The sequence below is a fragment of the Lepisma saccharinum genome, chromosome 8, assembly GCF_977018435.1.
Source record: "Lepisma saccharinum chromosome 8, izLepSacc3.1, whole genome shotgun sequence".
Classification (NCBI taxonomy): domain Eukaryota; kingdom Metazoa; phylum Arthropoda; class Insecta; order Zygentoma; family Lepismatidae; genus Lepisma; species Lepisma saccharinum.
Genome location: NC_139236.1, coordinates 94,370,149 through 94,386,455, shown reverse-complemented (window position 1 = coordinate 94,386,455; position 16,307 = coordinate 94,370,149). Strand labels below are relative to the sequence as shown.

The 16,307-nt window shown below is 36.9% G+C and overlaps 1 protein-coding gene across 1 annotated transcript in view; it reads left to right on the top strand.

Annotated features, from left to right (window-relative positions):
- Nucleotides 1-16,307, top strand: part of Snx17 (sorting nexin 17) — a 49,309-nt gene that overhangs the window by 13,710 nt on the left and 19,292 nt on the right. Inside the window, exons 2-5 of the mRNA XM_083127325.1 lie at nt 1,950-2,142; nt 3,504-3,679; nt 5,861-5,951; nt 14,596-14,680. Coding sequence (XP_082983451.1) covers nt 1,950-2,142; nt 3,504-3,679; nt 5,861-5,951; nt 14,596-14,680 — 545 coding nt within the window. The remainder of the gene's footprint in view (nt 1-1,949; nt 2,143-3,503; nt 3,680-5,860; nt 5,952-14,595; nt 14,681-16,307) is intronic.

Genomic DNA, 16,307 nt, shown 5'->3' with positions numbered 1-16,307 from the left:
TAATTTTGTAATTACGTGTATTTTGTTTGTTATTGAAGAAATAAACAAAAAGAGCTATTACACATTTTACATTATGAAAAGTATATCGGAGGCACATTAAAATCAGATATTTTGTGTTCGTACTTAGCAATTGTGTATTGCGGAACATAGTTCAAGGTTCCATTATGCTTTTTACATGAAAACAAACACTTTTTCTACTAAAATAATGCATTTTTCTAAGTGTTTTCTAAGTGCTACTGAACGCACGTAACGGTGCAATATCGCTTGCTTTGTGAATTATATTGCGGCTTTTGTTTTAGAATATCAGTGTTTCCAACTACATTATGCAAGAAAATTGCTATGTTCCGCGAATTATTGTGTTTTTGAAATTATACTTTCAAGTCATGAGACATGCACAGTTCGGCAGGTTAGGTGTGGTTAGGTTAACAGTAAAAAACAATTTGGCAGTTTAGGTTAGGTCAGGTTAGGTTAATATAGTAAAACCTGAGAAATTAACTTCCTGTTAGGTTAACATAGTAAAAATTAAGAGATTAACTTACCATCACGTCACATCCAGAACATGCCATTCTTTCATAAAAAAGGGTACATTTGGAAACCCTTCTTCCACTGGCAACACTGTGTGACTATCGACGCTTGTGCCATCTGCTGGTACATAATGGAAACAACGGCATAATGTTGTCGCTTCACACAAGAGGCAAGTTCATTAAATGAAAAGTGATTATTTCTTGTTCTGCAGCATTTCGTACTCTGCTGAAACGAGTTTTCATAAATACTTTTCTTCGTAAAAATGAAGAAATGTGTCTCCGATATATGGAACCGTTACCATGAAAAGTAATTAAAAGTACAAATTAAAAATATAAAAATAAAAATAATTTATGAATCCAGAAATTAATATAAATGGTAAATTGCGGCAGAGTTTATATATAGATTGTTTTGATTAGCTTCATTTTGTGAAGAGTCTAAATATAGTTATTATTTTTGATGACATTATTTTGACGATCTTTTCAGGCCGCCGCAGTTAAGGTGTTAACAGAGGTAAATCGAAATCTAATCATGTTAAAATTGCATACCTACCCTGATGAAATTGTAATAAAACAAAAGGAACTTGGGCCAACACATGAAATGAATTGAAAGGGATATCTACATTACAGTGGTTTTTGGTATTGTTATAATGTCTCACATAATGTACTAACACACAAGGAAAGTCTTGTCAATGGCACAGGGAAACTTCATGTTTTTTCCCAATCACAGACTCCTTTTTCTGGGTTGTCCTTTTCTGCACATTTGGCTTCAATTGTGTGCAATGAGCATATCACACATGTCACAAGTACAACTACCAGAAATCTCGATCTAGTTGGAAGAGTCTTCTTTTTTAGTCATTATCCCAACTTGTCTGTGACTGCAGCTTAGACATAGATGGCTTGATTTAGACGTGTTGGAATCCTCACTGTGGATGCACATTATTATTAATTTTAATTAAATAGTTCATTCAGACATGAGGATAAATGCTGAACTAAATTTCAACATTTCCCCCCCCCCCTTTTTGATTTATTTACTTAAAATTCCTCAGAAATATAAAAAATAAGCATTGTTCTATTAAAATGTAAAATTGTTGTTGCATTTTAAAGTTAATTTGAAAGCATTGGGTTTCATAGTTTGTGGATTGTGCAGTTGGGCAAATGTTGATGCTATTTCCATTATTCTATCCTCAGATTCTTTCTTAGATAATCTCATCCTTTTTTTAGTTGAACTGCCCCCCCCCCCCCCAAAAAAAAAACTCCTAATTTCACACACAGAAAGTTTGGTAGGCTTAACTGGACTCTGTTTACAACAAAACAATCAAAAATTAAGAACAAAATTCTACATTTTTCACACCAAATGAGTTGAAGGCAATTGTGATAGAAATATATTATTTGCATTTCTCACTAATAAGATCTATCCGATTCCAGGGTTATAATATCCATGTGAATGGGGTGTTCCATTGCACAGTAAGGTACCGACAGCTTCATAATTTACATGAACAATTGAAGAAGGAGTTTGGGGCAAATACTTTACCAAGTTTCCCTCCAAAGAAGATTCTGGCTTTGTCTCCAAATCAGTTAGAAGAGAGACGTGCACTTCTGGAAAAATTCATACAAGCAGGTTAGTGAATAAATGAACGTTGTATTTCCTCTATTGATTTTTTGTCTGTATTTTATAGATATTTCATTTATAGTTGCAAATTACAGGATAGAAAGAAATACCCAAGTTTTGATTCAGTTGTGATGGGTAGTAAAACTTTTTTTTTACTTGGTTTCTTACAACAAAGTTTATGTAATAGAATTACATTTCATTAATATAAATATAATTTATACTGTATCTGCTGTGAAGATTATTCATATCATTTGTCTAGATTACAAAAAAAAAAGTGCATTTACTTCCAGTGTCTATCTGAACTTTGAATAACAAATCTTCCATAGAATAGATATTCTTAATATTTTTATGGCTATGTAAGTCTATTAACATTTAATAATATATAGCTAACATCGAAAGCAAATCACATTGAGATTCACATGAATGTTCTAGAAGGAATTCTAAGCATATGTAATTTTTCAGATTTTGAAATATCATAGCTGTTTTTTTTAAATTAGAGATAAATTCGAAACCAGCTGCTCTGGCATCCACCAAAGGTGTATCTGAGCTTGGTTTCCAATGTCTGGTAAACTTTGGTTACCTTCAGTCTTAAACGTCACTAGGTGTGTTGTGTGAATATAAACAATGGTTTGTCGACCTTAGGATGGTGCATTACAGTTGTGATTTGGCAATGAAGGGAGAGGAATTCAAACACCAATTAGATGTGTTTGTTTAAAATCACATCATGTGGTAAAGGTAGCTCTACAATAAGTTGTACATGCTGCTGAAATTCATAGTTTACATTCACGCATTCCGAGAAATACAATTGGTTTTTTCCTTGAAGCAGTCAATCTCCCAAAACAGAAAATCATATTTCGTAATATAAAAATGTTTGCTTTCATACAAAAACATGCAATTAGAAAGATATGTAGACATTTTTTACATAACTTTTGACTACAAGCTTTATACTTGCATTGGATAACTCAGGAGAACAAAACTTATTTTCATTTTTTTTTAGGCACTTTCTACACCATATCTCTACCAAATGATGACATAAAAAGTAATTTTTTTATATACATTTTATAATTGAAACAATAAGAAACTGTCAGCAGCAGGACTGAAACACATAATATAAAATAGTATGTGACTAAGCTGCTGGTGGAGATCAATCTTTGCAAGACAGTTATGTTCGTTTACAACTGCAATTTGCCTTACTGACTGCTGGATAAAGTATGAATTAAGTCGACTGCCATGGTGCTAACCATACGTGGAAAGACCCTAAATGCAGGTTACTATCTTTAGTTATTTGTCAACATGGACAATTGAGAAAGTAACCCTTAGTAATTCTAGGTTTTATGAAGTAAGTGTTAAACGTGCTGAAACTCTTTCAGTGAGTCAAGATCCAAGAGTGGCAAACAATGAGCTGTTCAACGGCTTCCTTTTGTCTGCACAGCAGGAGACGAGCAGAGAGCAAAGCGAGGATGTTGACCTGGATGTGTACCTCATGAATGGGTATCTCATTACGTTGAAGGTTCTCACTACCGAGAGATCTGATGACGTGTTGGAGGTAAAGCTCAGTTGTTGTGTCTATGTAAAATTAAAAAAGTAAAGTGCTCCCCTGTGCATGAAGGCATATAGGAGGTGTGGGGTTAGGGCCCCACACTTTCTTGATCTCGGCCGAGCTGGGGGTGATGTGATCAGCACCATGCCACTGGCTACCTATGCCCCCCAGAGTCCCCTCCAGGTACCCACTTTGTACGATGCTGGTGGATGCTGGAGTCGCTTGAACAGGTTGAAAAAGTCTCGGGACTCTCTCATGGTAGTCACACACTCTATTGTCTATGGTAATTGTTTATTAACCCTATAATGGTAATCATTTGTAAGTTTTACGAATGACAAAATTCATCTCCAGCTGTTCAGTGTGCCTTCTAAGTCCACTTTTTGCACAGTAAGGCTAATCGGGACTGAGCCTACAGTTTAAAGTGGGATGTAAACCACTATGTGCCTCCACCAGGTATCGAACTCGGGACCCCTTGATTACAAGGCAACGATGCTACAACTGCGCTATCGGGGAGGCCCTTCTAAGTTTTGTGTATATGTGATTAATAACTCTTGTGTTAAGTAGTGTTAATGGAAGTTTTGCATGACATTTAGTTTTCATATTTTGACAGTTACAGTGCAAGTAATAACTAGTATATTGAAAAAGAAATTGTTGTGTAACACAACTAATGTTAAATCAAGTAGGTAATTTAAAATTATGTTTAGTACATGAACATTGTGTTTAATAAAGGATTATGTAAATATTTTTTTATCTTGCAAAATATTTTTTCAAGAAAGCTAATAAGAAACATAACTGCATTATCTATTTTTTTTATTGTGTGTGTCTAGGGAAGGTTAGCATTTCACAGTTAATATATATTGTTTCAGTGTATGCACAAAACATTTCTTGAAAAATAGAAGGTGCATCAAAACATCAACAAAGTAAGTTGTTTCAAAGGACAATATTTAATTTACTCTGATAAGTTTACTTTTCATTTTTCCGTGCAAATTTTCTTCGCGATCGATTTCACCACCCATCTAGTGTACTGTCTTGCTGCGAGCGACATGGTTCCTTCTTCTTCCGCTTGTGTTTGTGGCGGCGCTAGTTGACTGTTCTTTCACTTTCTGCCGTTCTGGTGTAGGGCTTCCTTCTTTTCCACCTTGGAAAGGTTCTCGAAGGAAACCTATGCAATACAGGATGGTCCATAAGTGCGGAATGGGCTGAATAAAACCAAAATGCATGTGGTTATTGAAATTTTATATGTGTACATGTAGTTTGGGGATCAATAAAGTTGTTTGTGAGCTTTTTCCAGTGTAATTTCATGTGTCCCATTTAAAAAAAAAAGTGATCTTGATCCAAGATGGTGACCATATTTCAAAAGCGGTTCGGTAGGTTTTCCCCCATCCCCAAACTACATGTACACATATAAAATTTCAATAACCGCATGCATTCCGATTTTATTCGACCCGTTCTGCACTTTTGGACCACCCTGTAGTGACCACTCCCACCAGTCTCGACACTAACCCCCCGGCCCTCAATAGAACCTGGCTTCCCACTATCAAGAATATTCATACCCCCCCCCCCCCCCCCAACCTGCTCCTCTTGTTCGACAAGAAACCAAGCACGGGCCTTAAGCGTTTGCAAGAAAAGCCCGCCTGTGCATGTGAACAAACTCCTTTCCACAGAAGCAGAAGATGAGACTGAGAACGCAGCACCAAAACCCCGATGCGCAGCAAAAGAAGGAAACACTACACCCACACTGGAATGGTGCCACGAGCTCAAGCGGATTAAGAATGAACCACGTTGCCCGCAGGAAGATAGTACATGCCTGACGAAGCCACCAGATTGGTGGTGAAATCCATTGCGAAGAAAATTTGCATGGAAAAATGAAAACTAAATTTTTCAGAGTAAATTACCTATCTCCGCACAACTGCCAAGCAGATATCTTTAGATACAATGGAACAATATTTGCACATTTTGTGCCAGGTCGGTGGTCAGATTCGCTACCAAAGTTCCCAGGTTGGGCTGGCTTGGGCTTGAGTGTCATAATTTTTGTCTATTGAACCAGTTTAATATAATTGTCATTCATCCTCATTGTTGCAACTAGCCATAAAAGGGAGAAAAGCAGTGGTAAATAACAGAAATATGAAAATGCAAAATTTAAACTTATTTTACAGTATAATCTACAAATATTTAATCTCGTTACAGAAAGTATGCCAGCAAATCAATTTACCTAGTGAATATGTATACTATTTTTCATTATTTTTGATAAAACGGGAAGAAGATGGGGACATTGCAAGTAAGTAATTCTTTATTAAACTTGAATGACTGTTGTGTTGTAGAAAATTTAGTCTGTAGCATCAGAGGTTGTAAAATTCCACTGTGCAGATATATCTCCTGCAGTGTGGATGGTGTAACTTTTTTTTTACACATTCTTGTACTTTGTCTCTAAATAATTTTGTGGGATAACACTTTCCACCCCCACCCCCCTTTCCTTTCAATTGTGTATAGTTTTCATGATAGTTCAGAGTTCCAGGAAGAGGAAGTTGCGAGAGGGATCAGATATTATATTAGCTCTTAATTGCTTCAAGTCTTTCACATGTTCAGCCTTCCTGGTGCAATACTTAGCACTGTTGCCTTGTAATCAAGGAGTTCGTTGTTTGCTACCCAATGGGGACACATTGTAGTGATTTGCATTCCACTTTAAACCCTTTATTTTTGTTATGGAACAAAATGGCAGTTTGAAACATTTATATGTATGAGTAAGACTTCATTTTGACAACAAAAAATCATCTGACATTGTAATAATGAGACCTGAAAGTACCGACATGCCACAACAGTTTTTTGTGTAAACAGAGAAATTATGTATATCATACTGTGCTTAGTTGTGAAATATATACTCCCTCCAACACTTTAATGCAAAGTATCTACACTCTACCTGTTACACATTTTAGAATATACTCCTCAGAAGACAAATATGTACATTAAAAGACAAATGAGCAGAAAAGAGTAAATGAAAAGAGTGGTGTGCCCTGGATTTTTGTATTAGCCAGCCCTTATTTTCCTTCGTTTTCTCCCTTTTTGATGGTCTTTTTAAAATATACTAAGCCAAAGGGCAGGGGGAGGGCTGTTACCCCTCCCCCCAAAATCCTCTTGGGCACGCCACTACCTTATATTCATCGCTATTGTGTTCAAATGGTGTCTCTCCATCAGAGATATTTTCTGCCAGTCACCAAAAAAGAGCTGTGTAGAACATTGGGGTGTGCAAGGAGAGGTGGGGTCATAGCCCCCATTCATAAAAAAATAACATCAAAATTAGGAAAAATGGCAAAATGAGGGCTGACTGCTAAGAAAAAATGTATATATATCACCAGATTTGAAAATCTGGGGCACACTGCTACTACTTTAGAAGTATGGGAAATATATTAATATTTTTTCGAGCAAAGTAGACACCAGAAGCCTGTCGGGACTGTGCAGTATCAATTGTTTTGCTCGTAAAGCAACTTTCCAACCATATTTGGCCAAAATTATTTATTAACCATATTTATGGGAGCTAAGAATAAGTTATAAAAAATTCTGGGGTACTTACAGTTATTCTAATATGTAAACAATACTAAAAATAATACAGGGTTATTCAAAATGATGGATACACTTTCATTCATGTATATTTCCTTGAATATACATTACATATTAATAATATACATACAAGAGAGAGAGGAAGGTCTAAAGTTTACAAACTTACAATAGAGGTTACAGGTGTTCAATATGGCCACCGCCTGCTGCTCAGCAAACGTCTAAGCAGGTAGCCGAACTCATCCCACACACGAAGAAGCATCTCTTGTGTAACTGAGTTCACTGCAGCTGTTATACGGTTCTGCAGGTCGCCCAGAGTTTGTGGTAGAGGTGGTACGTACACGGCTTGTTTGACACACCCCCACAGGAAAACGTCACATGGTGTGAGATCAGGAGATCTCGGGGGCCACGACAGAAGAGCCAGGTTTTCATTTCCTATGCAACCTATCCATCGGTGAGGAAAGGCTTCATTCAGAAATCCTCGAACATCACGGTGCCAATGGGTCGGAGCCCCATCTTGTTGAAAAATGAAGTTTTGGGAATCTTCATTCAGTTGAGGAGCAAGCCATTGTTCCAACATGTCGAGATACGAAATTCTACTTCCAGTGCTCTCTGCAAAAAATGGTCCATAAATCTTTCTGTGCGATAAGGCACAAAACACATTTACCTTTGGTAAGTCTATCTCATGTGGCAGTGTGGCACGGAGATTTTCCAGACCCCATATATGAACATTGTGCCTGTTCACTCTTTCGCTAAGGTGAAATGTCGCTTCGTCACTGAACACTACACGTGGGAGAAATGTGTCATCCTCCATTTTGTCTAGCATGTTCTCACAAAATTCAATACGCTTTTGTTTGTCACTCTAGAAGATCCTGTACAAGTTGTAAGCGGTATGGTTTGTACAGTAAACGGCGTCTCAAAACTCGCCATACAGTTGCTTGAGGTATTCCAAGTTCTCTGCTAGCTGCATTAGTTGACTTTCTAGGACTGTGCACAAAACTGCCTTCAATTCGTCTCACATCCTCCTCTGACACACGCAGTCGGCCCGTGCTTTTTCCTTTGCAGAGACATTCAGTTTGCTGAAATTGGTTAAACCAACGGTATATGCTCCTCCTAATTGGTGGTTCTATGCTGAATTGAAGACTAAATGCTCGCTGCACTGCTGTTGCCGATTCAGTTTTGCCGAACTCAAGAACGCAGAAAACCTTATGCTGCACGGTGGCCATCTTACTCGGAACTGAACTGAAGGGTCCTTGGTGGCACGAGCATGCACACTCACGTGGTTGGTTATGCAACTGCGCTCTAGCGGTAGTATTCAAAACTTTAGACCTTCCCCTCATTCATATTCAATGTATATTCAATGAAATATACATGAATCAAAGTGTATCCATCATTTTGAATAACCCTGTATAAAATTAGTTTAAAAAACTACTTATGTAAGTGAGTATACAATTGTCGAGGAACGACATTTCAGGGCACAACTGCCCCCTTCATCAGGTTCACAATTCTTTCTAAGCACTAAAACATAATGCTGCGTTGTAAAGTGTAATATGAGGATTAGGTAGAGGGTTGGGTTAAAAACAGTTCTTTACATATTTCGATTTTAAAAAACCCACTATTTAAAAGACCCATTAAAAACGAAAACACCAGTATCCATTAAGATCTCTTAGAAAACTCGTAAAAATGATAAAAAACACGCATGATTGCACAGCTGACACATCTTCGATCGTCAGTCGATAAAGGGTTAAACTGTAGATCCACTCCTGAGCATAAAGTGGACTTGAACAACATTTTTTACACAACGTTTTTGTGTTCACATGCAAATTACTTCAGTTACAAAGTTTGAATAATTCAAGGTTGCTACGCGTCTGGAAAACCGCTAATTAGCTAGTCAGGGAAATATCATGGGATTTTGCAGATTGTCTGGAATTTACGTGCATTTTGGAGTCTTAAAGAGAACCAGTTACAAAATGAACAAATGGTTCATTTCCACTTCCGAATTCGGTTCTTGTGATTCCACTCCCCCCAAAAGATTCAGTTCAGAAACTTGTTCCTCTTGTCCTTATGACTTCTAGTCTGTTCCGTACAAAATCATGGTACCTTCGCACTTCGATTCTACATTTATTAACTCTCGGATCTAGGTTCTATGATTCATTACAACTGCCCATTCATTTTGCGACTCGTTCTTGTGAGCCTGTTCAACACCGGGATTTGGAGAGGCGTGATTTTTTTCCTTTGAGAACAAACTACTCAAGACGATACCTGCTGCACCAGCCATCCTCAAATTTCCTTTCTTCAAGAACACACCCGTTCGGAACCCGTTCTCTTTTGATACGTGAAGCAGTTCATTGGTTTTGGATCTGCAATAACTGTATACTCCTTGAACCAAAGAGAATGTAATACTTTTTGCCTTGAAGAGCATAATTTCATGTAACTGGCTGCGATTGACGTCGAACTGGACGGGTGTAAAAACTAAGGAACTCACTACTTCGTTCCTCCCGTAAAGGAAACTCATTCTGTGAATTTGAGTTCTTCGTTTGCGACCTGTTCAGAAGCAACCTGATCAACTAGTTCATTTGCTCGTAAATATTTTGTTTGCATATCTTCCAGGTCGTTCCTTACGTTGCACTAATTAAAACAGGCAGGTAATACATTTAATTATCACCAGTGTTTCTTTCAGAAAATTTGCTCGGGGGGGGGGGGGGGGGGCAATCCAGAGAACCGGGAGGGCGTTGTGAATCTCATCTGCAAAATACAACTATACTTAGTAATTATTTGTCTCTGTTTCTATTTATTAGTCTGTTGTCTAACATTTACAAATATTATCTTGTGCAATTAGCATTACAATAGTAGATAGTAAATTACAAAACATCACCTACTTTTATATTTTATCATACAGAACAAATTCCACAATGGCGAACTAGGAAAAATATTACAATTATTAAACTCAATAGAACACATCATGCAAAGCTTAAGATTACATGAAGAATTTACACCAATCTTATCCTGCAAAGTTTCTTCGTGGCATATAAATCTACTGTTTTCTCCAGAAAATCATGAGTTTGAATCTTAGGTCCCTCAATGCTTATTATCATGCAATGCATTAAAGTTCCTGGTAGCATTCTACTTATTGTCCTTGATATACGGTGTACGCTTTTAGAAGGAACATGAGTTTGGCCAATACCCAGCCAGTGCTACTGCGCTGTTGCCAAACTAACTGCTAGCGCAAGGGTAGGACAGAAAATTCGCGATGTGTCCATTATTTTGATAATGCATGCACAGTATATATGACTATGAGTACAGTGAAAAAATATAGTGAATATTTCTACACAGGATTATAATATATCACTGTAGCATATACGAGAAACACATACCTGAAAGAAGCTTGAAGGTATTTATTGTAGAGGAACTGCCAGGTCATCATCACCGCTCTCGTCGTCTTCCTCGGTCTCCATGTCACTGATTTCACTCATTTCCGAGTCACTCTCCTGGAAGTTAATGATTAGATTTTGCACTATGCTGTCTCGAGCCACTTCCTTGTCGAAATCCTCTTCCTGAAGCTTTTCGACATGCAAAGATTATCACCAGCCGCTCTCAGGTTGTGCATTGTTCTCAAAAATTTAATTCTCCCGCAACTATATCACCATTTTCGAACAGAAATTTACGCCAATCGTTGGTTTTTTTATATTTGAAGCCCAACCGTTTCAGTATTAACCTCTTAGAAGTAGAGGAACCAGTGTAATTAATTCTTTCCCTCATGACGCACAATCATCTAAGCTAGTAACACTTTTCTGTTTTCTGACATGTTTCCCAGGAGATTTAAATAGGGGTTCACTGATTTCTGTGGTGGATGTTTTACCCTGTTTTACAATACGCAACACAGTATGAACACTTACACCACATGCTTTAGCTGTAAGTTCTCTACTATGTGAAAACACTGGTTCAGCACGCACTTCTTCCGACGCCAATTCCTTGAAGTACGAATACACTTTAAAAATAATATTTCTCCCTTGTGAATGTATTATTGTACCCTTGGTACCTGTACTACTGGTGCCAGGTTTCGAGAGTGACATTATTTAAAATAAAAAGAACACACGGAACACACACTATAGCACGAAAGGGCTGTATTTAATCTTTTCACAAACTGTTATTTGTGGTGCACGAGTGAACGATAAGCGAATAATTTTAAACTGCCCTTGCTACGAACATGCTGAACTCAAAGTGACCCAGTCTTTCAATGTTCGAGAACGTCCAGAACAATGAAGGGACATTGTTTATATCGAGATGAATTTAACACCCACAGTTTTCTCTAGACACAACAACTCAGCTGCGTCAACACAGTGGAAACAAAAAATAAACAGGTGGAAGGAAATGAAAGGTGATGTTTCCCTTGTTTCTTCAAGGAACGATAACTCCAGCTGTAGGCGACAGAAATTCATGGGACTTGGACAGTCAGGTTCAAAATGTCTTTCCCCATCTTATGATGAACCTTAAAGTAATGAGTTTTATGAAAACTTCTTGCGCGTAAGAAAAATACAGAACACGGCTTTTAACTTCCGCGCCGCAGTCTCCTAACCGTACAACGTTGCACTCCTGCCATTGGCTGATCGCCATGCACACCCTCTATGTGCCCCCACCCAATATTGCTTCTAAAAGCGTGCGTCGTATAGTATCCTATTCATAGAACTGAAAGACCATTCTACACCGGCTGTCGTTATGGGAATGGTTAGATGGACTTCACAGAGTTTTTTCAACTTGCAATATCCCACGTCAGCTTCAAATATTTTCAACAATAGATTGTTAGCTTCTGCATATATTCCATTATCAAGCATTGACTTGATAAAAAATGTGTAGGACTTGAGGTCAGCAAGAACGCCTTCCACCTTAAGCATGGGAAAATTAGCACAAAACTTTCTGACTACGGTCTCTTGCAAGTCTACTACTGACTGAAAGGTTTCAAATTGACATGCAAATCTCATGGTATCAATAGATTGATCGTTGAACCTGTTTTCCATGTCTTCAATTACACTTCCCGCGTATTCCTTCATCCCACAGAAAGCTTTCCTAGCATCTTCATCAGCAACCAGGTGCGATTCAGATCCGATACTCTTCAGTTCGGTCCGAACACTTTTTGCAGATCATATTCTCAAAGGTACAAAAAAGCAATGCGGTGGCTAGATTCTAACAATCGCATAAAGATTTTTTTTTTAAAACAACACTTTTCAGTCAGTCCACCTTTGACTCAACAATCTATTTTCTTATCGTTCACAAATATACTGTTGTGTATCAATTACAAAGAAAATACCGCGTCGTCTTTGATGACGAGTCTGCAGTTTTGGTGTGGAAAGCACTACTGCACATTCGACATGGGAGAGAGGAAATAAGGCTAGAGCGGTTGCCAATTTTATTCTGCTTCTTCTGTAAGATTGGACAAGTGTGGGCGTTGTTATTTTCAGAGGGAAATATAAAGGCAAAAATATTCGCCACACAAACTAATGCAGTCCGATGCGAGGGAAACAACGGTAGCAGAAAAGTTTTATAATTTGGTTTTGTTGTATAGTTTTGTCCGGGGGGAGGGAGGGTGGTAGATTCCCTGAAAGAAACACTAATTATCACTTTTTATACTAGGGTTTAGATAGAATATCAAAGAAAAGTTGTAGTCCAGTTTTACTGATGAATAACTTAAGTAGGTTGACAATATAATCATAATTATCAGGTTCGATTCCCCAGTGGAAGCACATAGTGGTTCGGATCCCACTTTAAACTGTAGGTCCAATCCCAATTAGCCTTACTGTGCATAATGTGGACTTAAAATACCAAATCCATCAATCATAATTATCAGAAAGAGCCGAAGAAGTTATCGACTGTGATTTTATAGGTCTCGGTGTCATTCACATTTTAGTACAACAAGAAAATAAATAATATTAGAAAGAAGATAATGCCATTAGAATTTTATGCACTGAACGTTAATTTGACTTACCTGTTAATTTTGCATAATAATAGTAAGTACATGAATAGTGCTGAAAGCGATTTAGTGTTGTAGAAAAGGCTGTTCATGTTTGGAGTAATTTTTGTTGTATGTAGGAATTGCATAGTAAATCCTCTAGAACGTGGAATTTTTCGCATTGTTGGTGAAGATTGTGCATCATATGAACGTCTGAACGTGTGAAATATGATGAATTAAACGCATGCTGGTCACACATCGTTGCTAAAATATTTTGCTTATCTGTGGTTTCTGCACATAAAAATTAATTTCAAGCATCGTAACATGTGTTCCACTCGATACATTTCACCCCTGGGACCACTTAACTGGAAGTGCATATTTTCAAAGTATGCATGTGATTTTGTTGCAGTGTTTCCTTACATATGCGATGGATTTATTTGTCAAGGTATTTGATGGTTTGGTAATTTTCACGTTATTATGAGTGTTGGTTTACATGCTAATAGTAATCTGACGTATTGTTAGGTTAGGAATATTTGTTTGATGCCGATAGTAATTTTCAAATTTTTATGTGTTTTTTTGCGTGTAAAATGAAATTATGCTGAAAAATGGGTTGAGGTGTGAGAAATTGGAGGAGCCGTTAACGCACTGAACCCCTCGAGAATTATGTTGAATTTTTTTTATCGCCATAATTCGATGTTTTATGTAATATTAAATTGGTTCCAGTGCGTGGAAAACACAAATAATGAAGATATTTGATCCCTATGTATTGCCGGCGTATATAATTGTTTAGGGTGTATGGTCAGTCACCAGTCCCATTCAAGTTCTGAATTTCCGAAATATGTACCACTTTCAATAAATTAAAGTAATATTCCCTTCCATTCCATAGGTTTGATTCAAAATGGCAATAAAAACATCTGGAAAAAATAATTTTTGGACTGGAAAACATGGAAATGTCAGGGAATTTCATAATAAAAAAAATCGAAGCTACCCTGGGAATTGCTGTTAGAAAGAGAAAGAAAAATGCATGATGTACTATGAAGCAGGTGGACATCCCCCCCCCCTTATGCAGTAACAACTTTTATGGTACATTACATGGCACTTTGTGGCAAGAAAACACAGGAAACAAAACAACATTTTTTCTTAGGGTGACAAGAAAGCATTTTTTATAATGAATAAAGATATTAAAATATAAATTTTCACATATTGATTTAATATGAACAACTAGTGTTCAACTGTAGAATTTGTGAATATTTGAAGTGTGTAGAAATGCACATTTTTCATTTTGTACTAAAGTTGTCTTTGCAATGTTAACAGTCATTCTTGGCAAAGAAAAAGAAAGTAATAATAATCTGCTTCCTGAATATCTTGTTCTTTTGTGTGTGTTTGTTTTTAGGCATGTAAAAGAGTATTTTGTTTTTAATTTCAGTTGTAAGGAAACTACAAGATTTTGAATCACCATACATATCACAAAAATCCATCCAAGGAGTGCATCGTGTTGTACTGAGGAAAAGGTGAGGTCAATTGCTATTTTTTGTCTTTCATGTGTATGCTTAACAACTTCTTATTTGTCCACCCTAAATATTTTTTCTAACTCCCAAATAGAGTTTGAAGTGGTCGGAAAATCCTTTTTTTTTTGGCTTTTTTCACAACGGTGTCTCAAAGCAATGAAAATACTGGAGTTGGCAGTATTTTTCCTGTTCCATGGTTTTTATTTATCTCTACTTTACTGTAGACACTCATTTCTAAATATAAAATACAATTTACAATATGAAATTCATTGCTAGACATAAACAGTGTTTTAAAGAAAGCTGGCTTTTGAATGGGTGGTTCTTACCGAGCGTTATCTTCATATATCGGTAGGTTTATTAAATTTATCTATGTAGTATAAACATATTCACCTAACTAGAGTAGTTTTGTATGTGTTTTTAATAGAACCTAATAGTACGAGTATAATATGAGTTTCAATGTTTGAAATTGTTATACGAACACACGTACATGAAGGGGAAAAAATAAAATACTGCTCTACCTCTTGAAAATCTAGTATCAAATCTCTCTACATTAAATTTTGTGTTCAGTAAAATATATTTGTATTCTGGCTTTCCAGTACATCATGTATAGTTTGGTTAAATGGCAGCTAAACCTGGTCACGAGCATCTAGTGATGTATTTTGCCTGCTTGTTGCAGTGGTTCTCAATGTGTCAAATTGGACCACAGCCCAGTAAATTTATTTGTTACAAGTTAGTAGATATTCATTTGAAAACAAGTCCAACTTGGACCCTTCAAAACCTGTCATTTTAGTGCACGAACTCACTATTTCTCTACGTTTCGCGACTGTTTTATTGCAGTAACGAACTAAAAAAGTGACAAAAAGGCTCTGAAAAGTGAGTGTCAAAAACGTACTTTCAGGTATGCATGCGCCAGCATTGTAACTTTCTAAAACATAGACATGTTTCTATATCGTGAGCTTTGTAAACCTAATGTTGTTTTTCTCATATTTCCATATCGTGACCTTTGTAAACCTAATGTTTGCACCTCTCATTTCGGAACATTAAAGTTTCCGCTCCATTATTGTAACTTTCTAAAACATGTCTATGTTTCTATAACGTGAGCTTTGTAAACCTAATGTTGCTTTTTCCTCATGTTTTTCCATATCGTGTGACCTTTGTAAACCTAATGTTCACACCTCTCATTTCGGAACATTTAAAGGTTTCCGCTCCATTATTGTAACTTTCTAAAACATGTCTTATGTTTCTATATCGTGAGCTTTGTAAACCTAAAATGTTGCTTTCCTCATGTTTCCATATCGTGTGATCTTTGTAAACTTAATGTTCGCACCTCTCATTTTCGGAATATTTTTTAGGTTTCCATATCGTGATCTTTGTAAACCCCCAACCTCTCATTTCTGTATTGCGAGTTGTACACCAATGTGCTTTTTTTTTTTCAAGCAAAGAAATATTTTGTTTTTTTTTGTATTCCCTGGCCCCAAACCCTTTTGGTCCACCACCTGTTGACAGAGAGGCTGCTGGAATTTTTGATTGATGAAAAATTGGTTCTATGATGACCTATACTAAATTTTTTGGTATGGGAGGACAGAGGACACCGAGACTCGACCAACACACTAAACCCCAGACCTCTCTA